At 35.1% G+C, this 24,583-nt stretch overlaps 1 protein-coding gene across 1 annotated transcript in view; it reads right to left on the bottom strand.

Annotated features, from left to right (window-relative positions):
- Nucleotides 1-24,583, bottom strand: part of LOC113237754 (protein artichoke) — a 156,556-nt gene that overhangs the window by 5,316 nt on the left and 126,657 nt on the right. The window contains exon 3 of the mRNA XM_026474387.1: nt 5,240-5,500. Coding sequence (XP_026330172.1) covers nt 5,240-5,494 — 255 coding nt within the window. The 5' untranslated portion in view covers nt 5,495-5,500. The remainder of the gene's footprint in view (nt 1-5,239; nt 5,501-24,583) is intronic.

Below are 24,583 nucleotides of genomic sequence, written 5' to 3'. Positions count from 1 at the left end.
GAATATTTATGACTTTAACTGAATGTTTATGATTATCAAATCGAAAAATCGACATTGAGTGGTACTCAAACGACAAATGATTAGTAATCGATTTTTAATGAATCTCATTGCTCTTATATTTTTAGTACGATCAAAGTATTTGGAATCGATGACCTCGATGGCCCAGCGGCAACCTTTTAAACCCGTGGGCACTAGATGATGAGGTAAGACCAATTTGGGAATTGAATTTTTCCAAATTGGTTCTATTCTGGGTGCTCTGAGTAATGCCCCGAAATGAATTCGGTAGCTTTGTTACTCGAAATACAAGAAATTCCCTACGGACCAGGTAATTAGTGAGGTTTACAGGGAAAATTATTTGTAGTCATCAACCAAATAATTATAGCAAACGTTTCATCACATAAACTGTCTTAAAATATTATTATTATTAGTATTCATCGCGAACGTTTATAAACTTTCGTTTACTAATTATACCTAATACTTTTCTGAAACCTAACCTAACAATATACAACAACTCTTTAAAAAATAGACTTTTTAACAGCTTTTATCGTATACAATAATGAACATTTTGCAAGAAACTGAAGGCATTCAAATATTTCTCTATTGTCAAACTTGATCCCAGTTTGAATGGTAGCGCTTGAACACTGAACGCTTGAAGTAGGTCCCGAGAGCTCACAAACTTATGATCTCGAATACATTATGTGACACAGCCACTTCACTGAGTCCCCAACAACGGCTAAGGCTACGTGTGTGAAAATAACGCCTTGTCCTCACGGCAACGGGGATCGATTGCTAAACAAACTTTAGGGAACCTTTTTTAAGAACACAATAGACGACTGATGTCAACGTTTTACTTTACCGGCACGAAGTTCCCTTTCAACAGATATAATCCAATGCTTGATTATATATCGTATTATTATTTCTATTCATAAGCTTGCATAGGTAAAATTTTAACCTCGTAGACTTGTTAACTTTTCCAAAATGTGTCTTATTATACAATACTTTTTTTTGTTTATAAGACTGTAATCATAATTACTTAATAGAAGGTTGTACAAACGTTTCGTCTGCGTGCGTGTACGTGAGCATGTGCGTATGTGTGCGTGTGCGAATAATCTTTTGAAGTTTGTTAATCACAATTTGAAATAGAAGCAACTCAATATTTTTTGTACTACGTTTAACTACTTAACAATTTGATAAAATTCGCATGTATTTTCGGCAAAACACGAGGTACAAGAACGGAAAATAAAGCTCTCAGGCAATACATGCTCTGCTTCCCATGGTACCACCGGAGGGCTATAACGCTAATTTTGTAACTGTGTTTAATTCGATATTACTCTCCATAAAATTAAATTTATTTAGCCTCTAACGTATTATTGACATTTTCCACGAATTTTATGTGTTGCTTTACAATTATTTCCGAGTTTATATTTATGTATTTTCATTATTGGCAAATGGAAGATATTACAATTTATATAAATTTCAGTCTCAGTTGAGAGCCAGACTAAGATCTAACTATAATGTCTACAGAAATACGGAAACTTATTAGAGATTATTTCATTACATTTTTATTAATCTCGAATCTACATAAAAATGAATGCATACGTATGTTTGTCACGTATGTATAATGCCATGCTAAAGTTTCATTTTCAATCATTGACTTACAATTATATGGACGTCGGGTCCGCGCTAGAAAGTGTCCGCACTTGTAAGGCGCTAAAATCGTATACAGAGCGCGACACTCCGCTTTAGTCTTCATTTGTTCTACGGACAGCGCGATACTGCGATGATATAACAATTTAAATTTCGAATAGGTTGACTTGGGACATTTTTTTCGTGGTTTTTGTATTAGACCCGTCGTCCATTTATTTGTAAGTCAATGTTTTCAATCAACATTTTTCACTGTCTTAAAATTGTATGTATTGTTATACATCATAGATATATGTATATCTATGTTATACGTGCAATTTGGTCATTTTAAGTTGGTTTCTCAGTTTTCAGTTTGATTTGATAGAGGCCTTATTAAACTAGTTCCAATACTCTCGAAAAGTTTAGACCGACTAGGCACTGGGGAATATAGACTATGAAACCTAGAACTACCCCTCAGTCATATGCGTAAATATACACGATCTGACATTCGAACATCAATGAACGTATCATTATATCATTATTAAATAATATATATTTTTTTTAATAAATATTCCTCTAATTATTGATGCAAAGATCCAACAATTAGAAAAAATTCCTTCGATCCGGTCGGATTGGAACCGACGTCTTCTAGCAAACCGTGGCAGACGCTATGCCAACTAAGCTTAGTTAATAATTATAACAAACTAGTGGAGTAATTTCACAAAAAAATAATTGTAGGGGTAAGATAAAATAAATAAGCTCTTTCAAGAATCAAGTTACATGATATTTAATAAATAAAAGTTTATTTATTTATTACGTATTGTGATGTTTTACTACTATGATATTTATATATTTTTTGTGAAAACACTCCACTAGTTGATACAAAGGTCGAACAATACAAAAAACTTTTGATCTTATCGGACTAATCCAGCGTCTGTTGCCATGCCGGGACTGCCACTCTTACCAACTGAGCTACATCGAGTCAGCAGATCATACGAATTTCTCCATGTGCTTACACATCTTTGTATTGAATTTAAACGGCCTTTTTAAAGTCAGAGCTCCTGCGAGAAACTTATGAAAAACAGTCTGAAGCTCATTTGGTAAGAGCGTTGGGCCCATTTGGGCATTGGGTAACAAAAGTTGGTTCGAGACCAATCAGACGGAAGGATTTTTTGTTTGTGTTGTTCTATCTTTGTATCAATAGTAACAACAAGGTAATGCTCAAAACGTTTTGTACGCAAATCAACAACACCAATTTAAAAAATGGTACCTCCTAAAAAGCATTTATTGCCAACACGTGCAACGAAAATCAGTTTCATTTCGTACGTGGACTTTTTCATAATGGAATAACAGCATCTCACACCAAGTGTTCGTCAGCATATGTATAAAACGTCTGCGTCTATTAGAATTTCAAGGGACCCTAACCCTAACTCTAACTTGCTGGGAGGTGTAAAGATTAGGATCTTTAATAAGGGGCGCACAGGCCGATATGCAGCACTTTGCAGTTCGCGTAGCCATTTTGTTTTGCTATCGCCATGTCGTGCAATAAAGAAAAATAAATTTTATTGTAACTGATAGACATGTACAAAGATATGCTCTATTTATGCAAAAAATATTACAAAGACTATATTAATAAGGATGTACGGGCCCAGGGCTTTAAAGTTTTACTTGAAATTCGCGTTCAGAATGTGTTAGGACCTGATTGGCAGAGTAGTGTAATTAGTGACTCATTAACTAAGGATCATGCCCTACCTTGACTCAGGAGCCTAGAAATTGAGAAAATGTAATAAACGTTTCAAACGAATTCCTTTCCACTCGGAACAAATGCCGGAACATGTTCACTCTTTGAAACAACACCATTATACGACCGTGTTCCTGCGGTTATCAGATCATGAAGCGCACGCTAGTATTACAGAAATCTATCACCGGTTTGCATGCACGAGCTATAAACTTTACGACGCGATTCGAAAAGACATCGTAATATTTAATATAACGGGGTCTTAATACCTTTTAAGACGCTTAAAATTCTCCGTCACTTTCGTCTTTGTCTTGCTAGTTTTCACCTGTAGTTCTTTAAAATATGAACCTTAATTATACACTGTTATTGTTAATTAGATTGTAAATTCAGTATTCTACTGCCATCTTGATGGTATAAATAAAACTAAACTAATTTAATATTAGACAACATTACATACCGCCGGCTAGATTTGAAAACCTCGTAATTTCGTTTTTGGACGAAATGCCTTTTTGACTCCTCAAGCGCAATATCGGGCAATTAAAGCATAAACAATAATTTATAAGCGCTTTTTTAATTATAAAATAAAGGTACAATCATAGATTGTTATATAATTATTTCCAATAATTCTGTTTTTTGTGACTTCTCAGAAGTTCGCGTTAATGGAGGTCACGAGGCGTACGAATTTAGCCGACGTTACGTTGCTCTGATCCCAAAGTAAGTAACCAAAGCACTTGTGTTATGCATATTGGAAACAACGACGTTACCACAAACACTCAGACCCGAGACAATATAAAAAAGGGAGTTTTGTACATTGACCCGACCAGGGATCAAACTCAGAACCTCATAGATGGCGACACCGTAAAAACCGATATGCAAACCACTCGACCACAGAGTCATTTAAATACCAACAAGTTTGCATTTATGTAATTAAGTACACTCTTAATGGGCAATGTCATTTACTTCTTTTTATTTAAAGCCACTCACACAGTCACCCTTCTATTTGCAGTGTTGAAACAGTGTACTTATTTAGGTGTTTACGCTTTTAAATCTTTTAAACTTTAAATTTTCCAACTCACGGATGGATGATCCATCTTAGTTCTGAAATCCAATAAAGAACGTAAAAAACTTTTGAAAGGGTGACGTATCCAAATCTTTTGAGGCTCATGTATCACGGATTCCTTTCATGCCACCTTTCGTAATTGATCGATGCTGCCTTTACAAGCTGTCAAATTCTTTGAACTGCGATCGATCAATTTTGCCTATCCAATGACAGGATTGAGTTAAAAGGTCGACCAATTTATAACTAACTTTTAATCTTATATATTTGTTCAAAGCGTTGTTTCCATCGGGCTAATCTTTCCACTATTAATAACGTTGGAAAAGTTAAATGGAATCATTTTTATAAAATGACTCATCTTAATAAGAAAATATATTCGATTCGGGTGCACTCGAACCAACACCTTCTCCATACCGTGGTTAATACTCTTCTAACTGAGCTGAACAACCAGCACACCTTACAAATTCTTGTATGTGCTCGTTGCAGATCTTTATTTTTTGGTTTTCAACTCTTTTTTCCGTAGCACCATCTGTGATATAAAAGTGTGTGAAAATCTTCGTGTAAACCTAGAAACACACTACATCAGCTCAACACTGCAGAGGAGCGATACGGAACATAAAGAGATGAACAAAAGTATGAAAATGATGAAGGCATCGGTTCGAGTCCAACCGGATCGAATGAATTTTTCTTTGTGTTCGATGTTTGTATTTATAATTGTAACGAACTAATGGAGTCATTTCACAAAAAAATAATTGAATATCATGGTAGTAAAACATCGTGGTATTCAATAAACTTAATATTACAAAAAAAAATAAACAAACCTGTGTAGGCAGAGTCTGTTGGCCGGCCCATCGCTGAGTGAAGGAGATAATTGGTGCTCCATACGGAAGAGCCGGATAATCTCCAGGGAAAACAACTCTATCACAATTCATTAAGATCCTCAACTGCAAAGCTCGGTCCACTTGCACTCGACACCGGCAGGGATACCGTAGGTCGTCGTTCAATTCTGAACAGGGTACCCATTGTTGCTGCCCCAAGGTCAGCGGAGCTATGACGAGGAGTAGAAAGACCCACATAATGACCTGAAATAGAGAAAATTGCTGTTTGTATTTACTTTGGTTTTACTCATTATATGGTAGAGACTTTATGTTTTATCGCTCATATAGGACATCACTATCGAGGTAGTACTTTACAAGCAGTATAAAGGCACCATATAGGCTTAAAATAGGGCTACAGATAAGGTTTTTCATAATCGCCATGGAAGGTTAATGATGAAAGTAACACTATTAATGAGATGCTATAAAACGTCCTCGATTTTCACCTAACGCACTTCAATGACATCCATAATGACAACGGAAGGAATGCTTTTATTTCGATAAATTTCGATGTCCATAAATTTAAGTTAAATTTAGTTATTTACTGGTCAATCGAAACAAAACAAGCGGAGCGAGCGAAGCTTTCTTGGCATCGACTCAACATGCACAATTTAGTAGAAGTAGAGCTCCTTATGAAAAATTTCGTCCAAAGAAATACTATCACCATACTTATTTGTACTACCAAGCAATAATGTGTGAATTACTGAATTTCGCTTTTGACAGGTAAGGGGTGTAGGTGAAATTACAAGCTCATAAGACTTTTCCACTTACATATGTCTCAGGGCGACGAGCGCAATGGCAATGCCCCTTAAATCTTTGCGAGAAATTTTGCGCTTGTAAATGTACAGAACTGTGTAAAAAGCAAAATAAGAAAAAGTTACAAAAATATTTTCCTACGCAAATCTAACTACGTAAAAAGAAAAAGAAGGAAAAAAGAGACTGCAGCGCTTCGGTAGGGCAGCAACATTCCACCTAACAGTATATGTATAGTGTTGGATGTTTAAAATTGGAAACGGTAACAAATAGTACAAAGAAATATACTATTCTCGTAAAAAAGGGCATTTTATTGGCATTGTTCGTTGCCTTGCGTTTCCCGTTTGCCGTACAATAGCATCACGAGTGGTCATTACCATATACAAACAACACAGAGCGATGAGAAAATAAACCTTCGAATATATAACCAGAAATAGAGACGAAATGTTATTTAATTTGTTTGAAAACTATGCTGCTATATCATTACTGTGACAACTGCGCTCCGATTGGCCAGCCCGAGTTCGAAACAATTGACGAGTGTCGTCAATGGGTGTCGCCAACTGTTTCACTTTAAATCGACCGGTTAACTTGAGCGTTGCTATAATGGACGAAAATTGCAAAATAACCCAGAGCGATGAGAACATAAACCATCGAATATATAACGAGAAATAGAGACGAAATGTTATTTAATTTGTTTGAAAACTATTCTGCCATATCATTACTGTGACAACTGCGCTCCGATTGGCTAGCCCGAGTTCGAAACAATTGACGGGTGTCGTCAACTGTTTCACTTCAAATCGACCAGTTAACTTGAGCTTTGCTATAATGGACGAAAATTGCAAAATTACATATTTAATATATCGAGTTCTTAGGTTTTCGTGATTGTTACATATAGGAAATGAAATTATTTTTCCGGATTTAAATCGCGTATATTTGTTTTTTCAAACAAGTGTCGGTTTGTTTGAAAAAACAAATATACACGATTTAAATCCGGAAAAATAGTTTCATTTCCTATACATATTTAATTTTTAATTACCGATAAAATGTGATTCCGTTTGTTTTGTAATTAGATGTTTTGCTGAAAACAGCACAGGGAAAAATCCCACACCACCGAATAGACCAGAACGGCATTGTTAGAGATATTATCTTTATTACAATACATACAGAATATTTTTTGGAATATACGGAGACCTACACACAGGTCAGTAGTTGGCCTGACTATATTTCAGTGCAAACGGGAGTTGATATTTATAAGAGCTGTATCGCTAATGTGTTACCAGGAATATATGGCCCTTATTTCATGTCTATTTCTGATTATATACTCATATATAATCAGAAATATATAATATATAATCGTAAATAAACAAGCAATAGAAGATTAGCATGCAAACATTTATTATGTTTTTACATTAGTTTATTTAACTTTAATAGGGAATTATGTCATAATCTCATTATAAAAAGTAGATACTTAAGGATAACAAAATATGCAAATCTTTGCATATTTTGTTATCCTTAAGTATCTACTTAATTAACAAAATATGCGAAGATTCGCATATTTTGTTAATTTTAAGTAGCAATGGAGCTCCTTGTGAAAAAGTTCGTCCAGGGAAATAAATCTACGAGACTAAGAAATTTGGAAACACGAAATAGAATAAATACAATCTTCAAAGTAACAAAATACAATCTTCAATTTTTGAAGCAACTTATATTCATTATCATAAACACTTAAAATTTCCTATATATTTTACAAAATAAACAAATAAATTTTAGCGTTTCATACGATTTCAAACAGACAAAAGGATGTCCTTAAGAAACGTAAAATTCCCGCAATAAACATGTGTAGCTACATGATGAATCAGAACCTAAAATCAACTGCCATCACTATTTGCCTAACTCGGTAAAAGGTACGCACATAAATGTGGGATTTTTTGATAAAAAAAATGCATGTAGAACTTAAGTTTTTATTTTTTCCTTATTGTAAAGACGCGTACAAAATCCAATCAATAACTATATCTAACTAAAATGCTGCCTGTCACTGTTCACCTTCTACGTTCTCTCATTCATCCATCTCCTTCACTCTAGTCATTTACTCTTATCCTAGCGTTACATTCCTAATTACATTAAATTCATATATGGCTTACTTCAATTTAAAAATTTCTACGGCGATGTAAGCTTTCATGGGTAACTTAGTATGTATCAACAATGTACATTGTAACTCATAAAAATTGACATTTAAAATAACACTGAAAGAATACATTCAGAAGCCTCAATAACATTCGACTGTGTTTGTGCGCACAAAATTTACGACTCCCGGTCGAGGTCTGTTTATTTTATTCTAATATCACATAAACTTCGCTGCTCATTGCGTGAAACTTAGTCGATTGATGGATGTGAAATAACATGGAAACAACTCTGAACATTTCTGTAAGTAATATCGTAAATTAACATCGAAAAAATTAAAAACACAAATAAACAAATGAATGTCAAGAAAAACTTTCATTTACGGAAAATAATTTGCGAAATCGTATTGTATTATTGTGATAAATTGAAATCAAATATGAATTATTAAATTAAGATTATAAAATGTTCAAAGTTTAGGATATTTAAAAAAACACATACATATGTAGCTCACAGCTGAAAAAAACTATAACGAAGAAGTTGGAGATAGCTGCCTTATGCCAAAGCGAGCGCTGCTCCATTGTGTGTAATGGTCGATAGTGTATTTTAGTGGTTTTATAAACATCCATATTTTACAGTGTAATTAAATACTTTTTCAATAAAACTTAAATATCTTAGTAATTACAATACGTATCCTAATTTGGATACAATAATTTCAGTATAGAGTGCTAAAAAAATCCGATTCAAAAGTATTTGCCAAGTTTTATTGAAATCGGTCATTGGAAAGTGCTCGAAACCGGATTCATCGCCTAATTTGCCATCCTTAGAGGTGAAATATTTTCTTCAAATTTAGATGGGACTTCAAAAAGAATCATCAAAATCGGTTCACAAATATTAGAGTTATCGCGTAATATACATATAAAAACAGTCAAATGAGAACCTCTTCCCTTTTTGAAGTCGGTTAAATATTAAATTCAAATGAACTTGTAGAAATAGACAGTAGCGAGACTTGCCAGCAATAAATTGAGAAATATATAACAATTTCTTATACTTCGCTCGACCGCCATTTGCTAACGAGTAACGTCAGGCTGTTTCAACTATTGGAAATAGAACTCTGTAGCGTTGGCTTTTGTTTTTCGAAATAGACTACCTCTACCATTTCAATTCAAACTTCGAGAGCAAATACTACGTATCTCTGTGAAGGTACCTCATTCACGATAGGATTCTAATAAAAGTACCTATGTAAAGTTCACAAAGGCAAATTCTAATGCAATATAAATAATATACTAGTACATACGAGTAAGTCAGTTTTCAATTGACGTTTTTAGTGTCAGTATACTTATCAATATCCTTATGAAAGAATTCGTCCAGGGCAGTATTACCACCTTAACTGATTCTGCCAGCAAGCAGTAATGTGAGCATTATTAATAATAATGCTGGTGAATCTGCAAGCATGTGGAACTTGTAACGGGCGTAGTGACAGTGCCCCTCAGGTGTTTGCAATTTAAAGCTCTGTATTTATTACTAATATTATGGCACTACTTGTTCGTATCGCCACTTGATAACATAAAAAAACGTTAGACGATGATATTGGTGACAAAAACTATATAATTATTCACTGACTTATTTTTCAATGTCGTCCTCACTGTACTAGATATATATAATTACCAAATATCTTATCTTCTAATTTTTAAGTTGATTGAAATGTCACTGTTTTACTGTCATGAAATTACTCCAATATTTTGTTATAATTATTAATACAAAGATGATGGCCGGGCCAGACTCGACGTCCTAACGCCGGGCGAGACTACCGAGCCTACCAGCCCTGAGTTCTCCACGCACCTGGGGACTGCCACCTCGGCGCACCGCGCTCCTGTATTCTCCTATCGCATCCGAACGACTCTTGGTGTCCGTGACCACTGTACGGGACGTCCTACGCGAGAAACCTAGTGCTCATACGTACGCGGAACCACTGAGCGACCATCTCCGTTGTACCCACCCCTGAGCTTTATAGTACCGATAAAATATAAATATAAAACCATCTGTGAGTTTTATTTATAATCTGTAAACACTGTTTTAGTTACAATCTGTAAACGTCAAGGTTTAGGACTAAAATTTTTTTTTGGCGCGGAGCAGGTAGCCCTGGCGATAGGACGTAAAGTCTGACAGACGCTCTCCCAACAGAGCTACAGAATAAACTACCAGACCTTACGAATCTATCTATATGCTTATTGCTGATCTTTGTCTTGGTTTTTTATGACTTTTTTGCCGTAGCGCCATCTGTACGCCATCATCTGGCACGGTATGTTCAAAGACGCTGGTTCGAATGCAGCCGGATAGAAGGAATTTTTCTTAATATTCGATTTTTGTATTAATAATTATATTATCTTCCAGTCAAAAGATCTGTAGTCACTCGAATGGCGAATGAGTAAATTATTAACGAACCCTCATTTATGTGGGAAGTTGGTTCGAATCGGAAACTAGACAAAGTTTTCAACTCCAGACAACTCCCATCATCGACTTCACGTCTCTGCGAACGCTTTTTGATATCTTTCTTTACACCCTTTTGTCGAAGTTTGTGAATATATGTATACATGATATATTGAGTTATTTGTGGATATTTCGGTATACTTACAGTTGCTGAATACCAAAAAGGTTGTATTCAAATTAATAAAACGCTAGATAAACGGCAGTGTATATATGTACCCACTCCTTTATAGCCCACATATATTAGTAGTGAAAGAAAACAGAAACAAATATTATATGTAATAAATTTGTACATTGCATTCTTAATATATAAAGTAAGTCAAATTCAATCTTACATTAATGCTCTGGATTTTTACGATATACTTGTAAGTTTTTATGCAACAATAGAATGTGAGGTAAACAAATGAAAACTAGATGTAAATAATCAAGGGAAACTTAGATTGGAGGGCGTGTCGGTAGGGTTCGAGAGCCCTTTAGTTCACAGCTAAGATTAAGCGTAAAAGAAAAAATAGGGAGAAAGTTTCAAAGAGCTTTTTTTATTATCCTCTCAATATCCATATTTTCTGCAGAAACTTATTGCGAAGTACTTGTATTAACACTTTATGACAGCCTTTTACAGTCTGTTTAAGAACACGTATTATATTTAGTACCCGGAGTCAATTAATCCACTTAAGTATGAAATTTGCTCTCTTTTCACACAGTGACGCAGCATCACAAAAAGAGGCGTAAAAACTCAGGGCACCTGACAATGCAACTTTTCTACTATTTGCTCAGTCACTCACAGCTCCTCTAAAAATAAAATCTAGTTGCAAATTTCTGACACGCACCACACTACAGTTAGTGCAGTCTGCGACACGACACATTTTAAACAGTTAATCTCCATGGTCCGTTCATTCCAGTTACAAATACGAAACAAAGACAATAACTCAGTGGCAGCAACAAATCTCAGAGGCAACAGTTACCAGGTCGCATCGGAACATTGCTGTAGAACTAATAAAGTACGAGGATCGCTAGCGCTATACCTAAATTCCTGGGAACGAGCCAAATTGCAACATTAAGCTAATATTTGATAAACAACACACTGGACCAGACCAACAAAATACAGTTTACGACGGATATCCATTACTTAAGCATAAGTAATGCTAATAACTTACCTAGAATTCAAATTTAGTCGCGAAGAGCAGGCACGTTCCATGTATCTAGTAACATTTGTGTTTGTTAAACTTTAGTAAGCCACATTTCATTTTAGCAATGTGGAACTATATTTTTTATTACATCACTATCACGTCGAATGACTATGACCGTAAAGCAGAAAAAAACAATAACTCAAAATAATATAGATACACCAAACAACCTTTTTCAAAGCACTAAATCGGTAAGTGGCAAAAATATTGATTTCGAGACATAGCAAGTTACTTATGCAATGGTAGTTAACCAATTAGCACATATTACCTAATCTATTGTCAACCACTACAGTTGTAACTAACTACTAGCGCTAATGACGTCCAAATATTGCCTCTCTGCTGGTTTGCATTCTCGAGCGTAATTAAATGTCAATTTAACGGTTGATTTGTCAACGTTCTTGTATTTGCGATATTAGAAATTAATAAATTAAGTCAACCGTAACCATGGGACCTGTAAAGGGCCCGAAACGTTAAATCCGGAAAAATAGTTTCATTTCCTATAGAAATTAATATTTAGAATTGGTATTATGTAGTAGCTGCAACGTTTATTGTTATTTTTCGACCATCAAAACTCTACGAGTGTGAATTTAACAATTCGCGGCCTCACATTTTTTTTTAAATTTAATATACAAACTGATCACAAAGTAGCTTAAGAACTAAAACGTTGTAACCATAAACCCTATTGGGTTTTGCCGTACATCGTCATATCGTTTCACAAAGTCTTTAATAAAATACTAGTTGCTATGTCATTATGACTTATTTCTTATATTATTTACATAGAAGTAAGTATATAGTGAAACTTGATGTAAGTGCGTTTGTGCCCTGCGCCGTGAAACCACCAAAACTGTATGGGTTACCAAAAATACATAAGGCTGACACCCCACTTCGTCCCATAGTTAGCCAGATTGACACACCAACCTACAAACTGGCTCAACACATGGCAAAGGTACTGTCACCATTGAGAGGGAACACTTCCACACATGTGAAGGATTCATACCATTTCATCAGTGGAATCAAAGATCTACGGTTAACTGATGATGACACCATGGTCAGTTTTGATGTTCAGTCGCTGTTTACCAACCTACCAGTAAAAGACTGCATTGAAATTGTACGTAGGAAGCTAAGGGAACATAATATGTCCATTGAATATGCAGAATTATTAGAACACTGCCTAACATCAGGCTATCTATTGTGGAATAATGAATTCTACCTACAAATTGACGGTATAGCGATGGGCTCCCCGGAATCTCCCGTTGTTGCCGATATTTTCATGGAAGACTTCGAGGAGCGAGTTTTACCCATGGCCCCAGCTAGGCCGAAGATTTTCAAACGGTACGTTGATGATACTTTCACAATATTACCTAAAGATAGCATACCTTCTTTCTTGGACCATCTTAATTCTTTTAGTACTAAGATCCAATTTACTATGGAACAAGAGAATTGTGGTACTTTAGCTTTCTTAGATGTTTTAATTAAAAGAAATCCTAATAACACCTTAGGCCATACTGTATTTCGAAAGAAAACCCATACAGATAGGTACCTCAATGGTAATTCCCATCACCATCCTAGCCAGTTAGCTACCGTGGGCAAATCTTTGTTTCAGAGAGCATATGGTGTCTGCGACAGTAATCATCTGGCGGGGGAACTTCAGCATATAAAGCAAGTCCTACATGCGAATAAGTTGAGGATTCCACGCCAATGCCCGCGGCATAGAAGTAGTTATTATATTTTTTCATATGAGTACTCATAAGATTCATTGATTATATTACAGAGCAAAATGTGACTGGTTAAGTAAAAACAGCTAGCTTAGTGTCATCAAGTGCAGCAATTTAAAAAAAAATGAGAGAACCTGCCTTACAGGATGGAAGAACCTGAGCAACGGGCTGTCATCAAATATTTCTTTAAAAAGAGATTAACACCGATAAAGATCCACAATGGCTTTTGGAAACTCGTACTAAGCTTAGAAACACTCAGCCTCAAGTTAATTTTGCATAATGTCCCTTTTTTAATCGGCAAATTTCAACGCTATGTAAATAATGTAAGGTACTAACAATCAGCGATGAATTTTGATACATACATATCTTGAAAATATGCCAAAAATTTTTTTTGCATCTATAACAGGTTCAATGGGCACTCGCTATATTTTTTTCTCCCTCCTTCCATCCCCCCGATCTGACGTCCGCTAACTAAAAGCTGCTGCTGAGTGACAAAATATTTTTTTCAGTGATCATAAAAAACTATAACCGAGTTTTAAAATATTGAAATTGTTTAGTGATACTTCAGCTATGCACCGTTAGGGTAAGTTCCGATAAATTGAGAAGGTTAACTAATTTTAACTGTGAATTTTGTGCTCTATCTTTTTCTGTATAATATAATGGATATTTGACCATTTGTCACTTAGTCGCGTATTAGTTAGTCGACGGTAACGATATTTTATTATTCAGGCGCCTTAGATATTGTTTGTACATATAATTTATCCTTTTATGGTACGTTTATTTTTATTACTTCTTCAAATATTTATAGTCGTCTTATTTTATATTAATATTAAAAAGCTTGCAAAATTACAACTAAACTGTCGCATTGTTAAATTGAAAAACAATATACACAATTTTATAACATATCGTTCGCGTGGATTAAAAGTTAAAGTTATAGAAAATAGAAATTCGGAAATCATGGTCATACATGGAAAAGATATCATCAAGAAAAAGATTACACAGCATAGTTCAAGACGGTCCTAATGTCGATTATCATTATACAATTTCCATCACAGTAATGTAAATGTAAAAAAGCACCGGAAATTCTATTTTCATAAACAACATTTAGTATAGCGCTAGTGGCCCCACAACTTAAAGGACATGGCATAAAACTTTTACTGCCACCACCGCGCACAGCGCACTCAAATGTTATCACTTGTTTCACACAGTATTTCCGTTGGTAGTTTGGACAATCTCTGAATATTTGCCTCGGAAACGTATGAAAACACATTCTGCAGCTTTAAGTGCATGGACCTACTTTATACATTTCCTGTGAGTTTAAAGGCAGATGTAAAAAGCTTTCATATACTTCGCAATTTCGTTTGTGAATGTAGGAAATAATAAATGGAAATGTGTAATTATAAGACGTAGTATTAAAAACATGATATAGTATTCTTGTTGTTGTTCTAAAATACGTAATACATTTTGTTATTATTTAACTTAACGGACCACCGGAAGCTGAGTGTACCTAGGTTATCTAAGTGCACTCAGAACCATATGGTCTCCACAGACTCCGACTTTTTATTATATTTTTTTATGATAACAACGGGACGAACAAGTTGTGCGCCTGGTGGTAAGCGACACGCCTGTCCATAGCAGTTGCAGTGCCACTCAGAGCTTTAAATCGCAAAGATCTGACCTGCACGCCAACGCGCCCGTCACCCAGAGACATAAAGTCTCATGTGCCTGTAATTTCACCAGCACCTTCAAAACCGGACCGCATTAATTATCGCATTACTGCTTGGCGACAGAAATAGATAAGGTGGCAGTACTTTCCTAGACGAACTCTTTCACAAAAAGCTCTAATGTTACTATATGTTTTTACATGCCTTCTGAATGGTCTACGTCTTGCAACCAGGCTTAGGTGACGATACTAAGTGAGAAAGGTACCTAAACCTGCAAAAAATCGTCACTTCAAACCCCTAGTTTACTTTTCACACTTCAACTGGGCATTTCTAGACCATTCAAATCCTAGGCAACGTTATCTAATCGGCCCTCCTTGTCATAACTGACTTATTTGCATTTTGATAACTTTCGAGCCAAGTTTTTTTTTTATTTCAATTGCGCTGACTTTACTTAACCCTTTCATAGTCAGTAACAACGTTTACCGTAAAATTAAGTACCTATTAGAATATAGCAATACGGGTACCTGTATTGCTATGTGTTTCACTGTATGGCTTTGAAAAAACCAACTACGGATTTTACACTGCGATTGCCAAGTACCTACTTTGTTGTTGCCGCCTACCCCTTTTATAGAAAAATATCAACAACGTACTGGCAAAATTGAAAGATGTCCATACATTGAACATTTTATATAGAATGAATATAAGCACTACCCAAAAAAATACTAACATTTTTAAAATAAGTATTATTTAAGTGAAAGGGTTAACAATAAAACTGAAACGAAATAAGATATAAAAAACCGTTTATAGTTTGTATGTTGATCTTGTTTCGCTGATTTGCCCAATTTCGTTAAAAATGTCGATTACGTTAGTATTTTTAATTAGTATATAGTTATACGAAGGGCAATAACTTGTTTGTTTTTTGTTTTTGTTTTTTTAAAGCCACGCAATAGGAAAACTCTGCATCGCGGGTGTCATGATGAACACATACATAGACAACCACAAATTACACCCCAATTCACGACAGAAATATATATAATAAAATTATATAATAATATAAATTATATAATAATTTTATTACACACATATATTATATATATATACATATTTTATATATATATATATATATATATATATATATATATATATATATATAAAATATGATTATGCACTCCCATATAGTACTGAAAACACTAACATAAGATGGAAAAATATTGTCTGCCCCAAAATTGTATCATCAAAACGTGTGTTTATTTCCAGATTTTTTGTGTTTCTTGGTCCAATTTTGTACAATAAATTAAACGCCAAACTGGCCATATATCATTTTTGTTACATAAAGGTTAAGAAAATTCTCCAAGAATTCCTTCAAAATATGTCCTACGATGATACAGAGAATTTATTAATTATCTCAAAATAATTGTTGTCTAATTTAAGCGTAATAGGTACATGATTTGCATTTCATTGTTTAATTATTATTATTGTTTTGTTTATATTTCAATATTTTTTTTGTTTATGATTTAGTCATCATATTATATTCACCTGTATAATTAGTATTTTTTTCCTGAAATACAGGATTCTCCTAGTTCAGGTACATGTGTTATATTTTACATTAATTCACATAATTAGTCTTTAGTGATTCATTTGTAAAATACGTTATTTAATAAACAATTTTTTTTGTATATTTAAGTAGGCCGTACAAATATTTCTCGCAGCCCGGGAATCGAATGTGGGAGCTCTGTGTGGCAAGCCAACACAAGTTAACAGTTTGGGCACAGAGACAGCTAATAAGTAATATAACCAAATTAGTAAAAATTTTATGAAAATAAATTGATTTGGTTAATTGCATAGCAAACCTAAAATTTATCAAAATGTTTTTAAAGTTTCGATGGCTAAAATAAATCTCTTCCAAAAGAACAAAGTTGAAACTCATCTTGTTCGAAACTCGCGCAAAATCTATGAATCTAAAATAATCTAAAATTCCATCTAAGTTAAGCCGCGCGCCGTTGGCAGTTAAAAATCAATTTGCCCATTTTGTACAATTTTCAGTGACGGTTTCGACAATCAAATGGAAATAACTCAATGGAAACGTAGTCCAAACTCTTGACAATTTTCTTACCTAATTAATCTGTTCGATTCCCGGGCCGGGAGAAACATTTGTATGGCCTACATTTATTTCTCTCGTGAGTTTAGGTGTAATTTGGTTGTTCATGTGTGCATCCATGGCACCCGCGATACACGGTTTTCCTAGTACGGGGCTACGAATGTATGCGTTATTATTATTAAATGCTAGCTGGTGCCCGAGACTTCGTCTGTGTAGAATATATACTTCCAGTAGGCTACTCTACACCTTTTATTTATAATAACAAGTGACAGGACGAACAAGTCGTGGGCTTCGTGGTAAGCGATATATAAGCGTCCATAACAGTTGCAGTGTCACTCAGAACTTTAAAATGCGAAAATCAGAGGGGCACTGCCACTGCGCCTGTCATCCTTACGCAGAAGTTGACAAGTCTCATGTGCCCATAGATTTAGATACTAAATCTATGCATGTGCCTATAATTTCACCAGCACCCTTACCTTTCCTAACTGGAACGCAGTAATGCCTTACTGCTTGGCGGCAGAAATAGGTAAGGTAAGGCAGTATTTCCCTGAACGAACCTTGTCACAAGGAGCTCTACTACTACTAACATGAGATTGGTTCTCCATACAAACTTTCATCCCCTATTTCACCACTTTTAAGATTTATTTTCGTGATAAAAGTAGCTTATGTCGTTCGCCTAGGTCCCATCTATCTCTTTACCAAAATTGATTCAGCGATTTAGGCGTAAAACCGTACCAGACAGAATTACTTTCGCATTTATATTATTAGTTTGGATATTGACTTACAATTATAGTGTCAAACCAATATACTGTAATATCAAAACCATTATGAGTAAAAGCTGCAAACAGGTTTTACGATATTTTTTAAACTTTGTTTTTAATAACATGAAAATACACATTAAACTAACTTACATTGTGAATTAGATTTAAAATAATCTACAAAGCCATTATAATTTTACTTTACACAATAACCTATTTCTATTGAAAAACATATTTAACTTTATTTTTCCTTGATAACAGCCGAAAGATTCTTGTTGTAATGAAATTACAAAACACTGTATTGGGACTTGCCGAATTTTGGTTTGACGCGACTAATATACAATTACATTAGTAGAGCATAGTTATTATTAATTAAATTATGAAGAAACTGAAATGCTACTTACTACTCCTGCATAGTACAATGGGTATTTTTTTAATTGTTAATGAACTGAGGTATAAAAAACAAAAAGTACAACACATAGTGTAACATCTTTCACACAGTCACACACAAGCACACGTACTCACACACATACACACCACACACCACATCACATCACACACACGCCCGCGCACATCCACACAACACTTAAGATCGCATTCTAGAACTCTACTCAATGCTCAAGTCAGAACTTGAGCATAATTCAAAGCACTAGAAATCATACTCAAGTCCTTGCCATTAGTGTCGTATTTTCAGTGCTTGAAATCATACTCAAGTCTGCTCAAATCCTGACTTGAGCATTGAGTACAGTTCTGGAATACGACCCTAAGACTCTAGACATTTATATATAAATTCTATATTTTTAACTTCTTAAACTTAAATCAGTTCATTTTGAAATAGTACTTATCTCACTCATGTCGCATTGAGTAAAGCGTGTATAGTTTTTGAGTTAATGTTACCCACAGAAATGTATTCCCGAGAATTGGAGACCTGGTAACCTGAAATACAGGCTGTGAGCCTAGTTTAGGCGTCAGTCTCACGCAATATGTTTATCATAGTTTAGTTTGTTCATTTTGTTACGTTCACTGTATTGTATTGTAGTGAGAAAAAAATAAGTTATTATATATTATTATTATAGTATACGATCTACGACCGACATTGTGTTCCATCAGCACTTTACGCCTTCTTGTTGTCATTTACATCAGTTCTATCAAAATGTATCATTATTAATAAACAAGCAAACAAATCTCCTTAATATTACTAAAATTATCATTTTATAAGCTTACGAAAACACTGTACAAATACCGATCTATATAATTTCACATTTTCGTAGTAGTGAATCTTCTTTATATTCCAGGTGATAAAAATGAGAGCACATAACATTTTCCGCAATAAACAAAATAAGACAAATTTGAATTTCAATTCAAGTTTCAATAAAACTTGGAACAAGTCAATAAGCTCTACGTCTTGCACCGATTCGAATGCTCTTGAGAAAATCAATGCAAAAGTTCTTAATGTGTGGGCAGATGTTGCTCGTTCCCATTGTACCACTTCAATAGTAGAAGGTATAGCGTTAATTCAGACGTCTTATTAGGTAATTTAAATTAACTAGGCACACGACTTGTTTGTCCCGTAAAACTATACTACTATAATTTTAAACATGCCAAATTATCAGAAAGTCCATGCAGATGAATGAGGACGAAATGGGCTGTTATAGCATTCACTCCACATAGATATCCACTACACTCCATTTACTTGATTTTGGTCCGTAAGGTGCCGTTAAAACCAACAAACAGGCTGAGAATAAAAACAGAAATAACTACTTATTGCATCGCAATTTCAAATAGAATTCTACGAATTTTCAAAAATAGCGAAATGAAGAGTTTTGTTTCAACAGCAAGGTAAATTTAGGGTTAATGTAACATATTAGACTTTTATATTTAAGTAAAATTAATGTAGCATATTTTAGACTTATTTTCTTAATTTAAAGTATATAAATTGTCTATTTTAAAGTATGTAAATAAATTGTAGATGTATGATGTACAATAAGACCGAGGACGTGCAGTGATCGATAAGCTCTATAGTAAAGCTTGTGATTGATACTTTAGCATCTTGATTGGATGGTTCGTTTTGGAGTTGAGTCTGCCAGGGTATAAATTACACTATAATACTGGCTCCACACGCTTGGCATGGCTTTTACAAACGCACACGGATAAGAACGGGTGAGAGCGAATAATCACACGTGAGTAAGAGTGAGAAAGTGCTACGAGACGACGCATACCAAACATATGGAGCCAGCATAACAACCATTTACTATGCCTATAGTACAGAATAGTTTGAAAAGGCGAAATATCACTTCTTGTGGTAAACAAAGCCATGAAATATTATTTTTGTTTTTTTTTTATTCTAGTAAATCTACCCACGCTTAATTGAAACTGCAGAGTGCACCGGAATATTAACGTATACTCACTGTTGTTAAATCGTATATACGGTGATGACAGCTGCTTCCTGTGAATTATCTTTTTATTAATATTTTAAACTGAGTTCCAAGTTCATATCAAAATCAAAATAGGCGCTTGGATGTCGAGTTGCAGATAACAGCCCGTTACACCATACCATATTCTATTCTGGAGACGTCATTGTGATAATCGCAGTGGTATATTGTGTGTGTACGTACGTACTTTTGTATAGTTCCTTAAGAGAGTATCTCTATATTTTAACTCTAGCTCATATTTAATACGTTGCACAATAAATCCATCATTTTCATACGAGAAGGAAATACTTACGTACAGGGAATACCCAAGGGAAGTTGAAAAGCCTGCATCTGACAGTGTGGGTAGTCGATACGAAGTGCGCGGCACATAGTGACGTCACAACGTTCGTAGTATATGATCAATGCTGCACTCTTGATTGAAGGACCGCACTTTGAACGAAACCGAGTGACATATGAAAATTCAGATATTGTAGCCTCATAGATTTTGTTATTATTAGTCGGAATGCAAATTAATAAATGGTAATGAATTTTGATACAGTATGCATCCACACACCAACATTATACTTTAGGCCTCGTAGGTCAAGCAACCTTGAGTGTACTGCATTTTTTTCCAGGTGTTTGTGTAAGCTGTTTAAAGACAATATTTCCAAAACTTTTTTTTTCTAAGACAGCCACCATGCCCTTAATAAATTAACCCGATGATAGATGAGTCGAAGTTCTCTTTGGTTTATCTATAATCCTTATTAGTTTTACCTTTTTTCCACACGTCCTAAAAAGTGAACTTGTTTTGAAGCCCTATTATTTATTTTCGTCGTCTTTTTACTTTTGTGTTAATATAAACAATGTTTAAACTGAACGCGACGGTACCGAACGTTAACATACGAATGTATATAAAATGTATGAATATGCGCGATTTAAAAACGCGAACAGGGCGAAATGGCGTGCATTAGGGGAGGCCTATGTCCAGCAGTGGACTGCAATAGGCTGATGATGATGATGATGAAAAACGCGCGTTAAATTTTTGTTATCTTAGAGTTACTCGACAGGTCTTTCAAAGGTTATTTTTATTTATTTTTAGAGTATACCGTCTTTACATAGTTCTTTGTTGTACACAAAAATGTTTTACCAAAAACGTAGCAATGATCGTATTTAAACCATGATTCGTTAAACCTTTAAAAACCGCAATATTTTATTCGGAAAACAATGAAATGAATTCCAGCTTTAAAAACTGAGATAGAGCACGCTTGTAACAACCATCACAGAATTTTAAAAGCTTTGATTCTGTACTGCACGAGCAAGGGTTATTTTTTTACACAGATTTGCATTTTACTCTCACTGTTTTATTAAACAAGTTTAGCAATAAAACACAATAGCTACCTGGTTTGCTACGGTTTTATAAATACCGATTATAAAACATAATCAGATATGTGTTGAAATAATGTTATGAGTAGGTCTTAATCAGTCATGTTATCTAGCGTAAGTAAAGTATGTATATAGATACAACATAGGTTTGCAACGCAGATTATAAACATAATTTCAAAAAATTAAGGTGTACATCATTCATTTCGTGTTATATTCAAATAACCTTTGGTAAATTAAGTACTTATTGATAACTATATTCCGCATCGCAGATTGGTATCTTATTACGGGAGTCTGATTATGAAATAGATAATGCTGAATATCTAATTCTGAATTAGAGGTACTCTTGTTAAAACAACCACAAACACGTCTACTATTTGAAGTCTTTTTTAAACGCCGAGCTAACGTTTCAATTCTATAATGAATAGCGTGTACGACGACACGCGCTATGCAACGCGAGTGCATGACGAGATTATGCGCATGTGTGCGTCCATACACGTCGCGCAGCGAGTGTGCACGCATAGAAGGAGATGCTACGTTTGAACGGAGTTACCATACTTTTTATTGTTATTATACTATGCCGAAACGTTGATTTGATTATAAAAAATAACGAATATGTGCGATTTAGATCCAAAATAGTTCAATTTCTGTCTGTCTGTCTAACAATCGCGAAAACCTAGGCGAGTTTTAGCGAGTATTAGTTAACCGCAGTTAACCGTTCAATAATTAAACATTTTTCAACTAAAATCATAAATAATCTGTTTTGTATCTTTTGCTGTGTAGCTCCCCGGCCTTTTACTGCGTCCATCCCGTCAGACCTTAAGGTAAGGTATATGTAAATTTGGATCGTCACGTCATATTTTGCAGCGTCAGCATACTTAGCGAAAATTGCGCACTTTTATTACAGAGGCATGATTTCAGCTCGATTTGTCCTTAATCTAATTCGATACCTGTTCTCGTCTATCGTCCACATTTCTGTAATAATAATAATAATAATAATAACCTGAGTCCCTGACCCCGGCCGACTGTGCCATTGCCGGAAAATACCGCCTCTCCCATTTAAAAATTCAAAATTAATCTTTTATGCCTTGGGAGAGGCGAGAGTTTAAAATAAATACAATAATAATAACGCACACATTCAACATAGCCCCGCATTAGGGAAACCCTGTGTCGCGGGTGCCATGGACACACACATAGACAACCACCAATTACACCCAAACTCACGAGAGAAATAAATGTAAGCCATACAAATATTATACATCACCGAATCAGAAATCGCTGCAACATATTGATTAGGGATGTTCAGGGACGCCACATCCACACATCCATTGATAATGGTAACCCCACATAAATTTGGAATTTCCTTAAGTCTTCTTTACACCTGAATCTAGATTCAGGTGTAAAGAAGACTATAACCAATAACTTTTCATCTGAGCCTGATATGATATGATATGATCATTCCACTCCTCGATCTCCTCACTCCCGTCATTACTACAATCCTTAATAAATCTGTCTCTACCTGTGTTTTCCCCTCTGCCTGGAAAGACGCTTATGTCATTCCACTACCGAAAAAAACCAAACCAAGCTTCCCTTCAGACTTCCGTCCTATTTCAATTCTTCCTTTCCTGCCGAAAGTCCTAGAAAACCTTGTTCACTGTCAGTTGACAAGTTTCGTAAACAGGAACAACCTTTTCAATCCTTTCCATTTCAGTTTCCGCATTGGTCATAGTACGACTTCTGCACTCACGAAAATCACTGATGACATCCGTTTGGGTATGGAAAATCAACAATTGACTGTGCTGACACTCCTTGACTTCAGTAATGCCTTGGTGTTGACTTTGACCTATTATTGGAGGTATTGCGTACTCTTAGCATATCGAAACCAATCAATAGCAATTATTGATTGGTTTCGAAGCTACCTCTGTGGACGTCGGCAGTGTGTACGCAATAAGAATTATTTTTCTACGTGGTGCGATATTTCCGCCGGAGTTCCGCAGGGTAGCTTCCTTTCTCCTCTCTTATTTTCTTTGTTTATTAACTCTATCACACATTCCCTCACTTCTTCTTATCATCTTTATGCTGATGACCTCCAGATTTACACCCAGTCGTCTAATCAAGACGTGCCATTAATACTACCAATATGGACCTTGAATCCATTCGTCATTGGAGTCAGTCCTTTGGCCCTAAAGTTAACCCATCCAAAACACAATCGATTATTATTTGTAGCACTTGATTCAATTCTAGTTTAAATCTAGACTCCTTACCCCCTGCGGTTTTCGATGGTGTCTGTATTCCTTATTTGGATACAGTCAGGAATTTTGGGGTAATTTTTGATAAATGTCTGACTTGGAAGCCGCACGTTGCTGAGGTTAGCGGGAAGGTGCTTGGTGCGCATTTCTCTCTGAAAAGGCTTAAAAACTTTTTGCCGACTAAAACTAAAATTACTCTGGCCCAGAGCATTCTCCGCCCGATACTGGACTATGCAGATGTTTGCTACTCGGATTTGTCAGTAACTCTGCTCAATAAATTGGAAAGGCTCCAAAATATGTGTGTTTGGTTCCTCTTCGGACTACATAAATTTGACCATGTCTCCCAATTTCACGCACAACTTAAATGGCTGCCCATCCATCGGCATAGAGATCTTCATGTCCTTTCACTTCATTCAATTCTGTTCTATCCCTTTACGCCTTCTTATCTTAAAGATCGCTTTACTTTCCACTCT

The sequence above is a fragment of the Hyposmocoma kahamanoa genome, unplaced genomic scaffold (genome assembly GCF_003589595.1).
Source record: "Hyposmocoma kahamanoa isolate Upper Pololo Valley unplaced genomic scaffold, ASM358959v1 94, whole genome shotgun sequence".
Lineage (NCBI taxonomy): Eukaryota > Metazoa > Arthropoda > Insecta > Lepidoptera > Cosmopterigidae > Hyposmocoma > Hyposmocoma kahamanoa.
The sequence above is the reverse complement of the archived record's forward strand: the minus strand, read 5'-3'. Positions and strand labels throughout refer to the sequence as shown.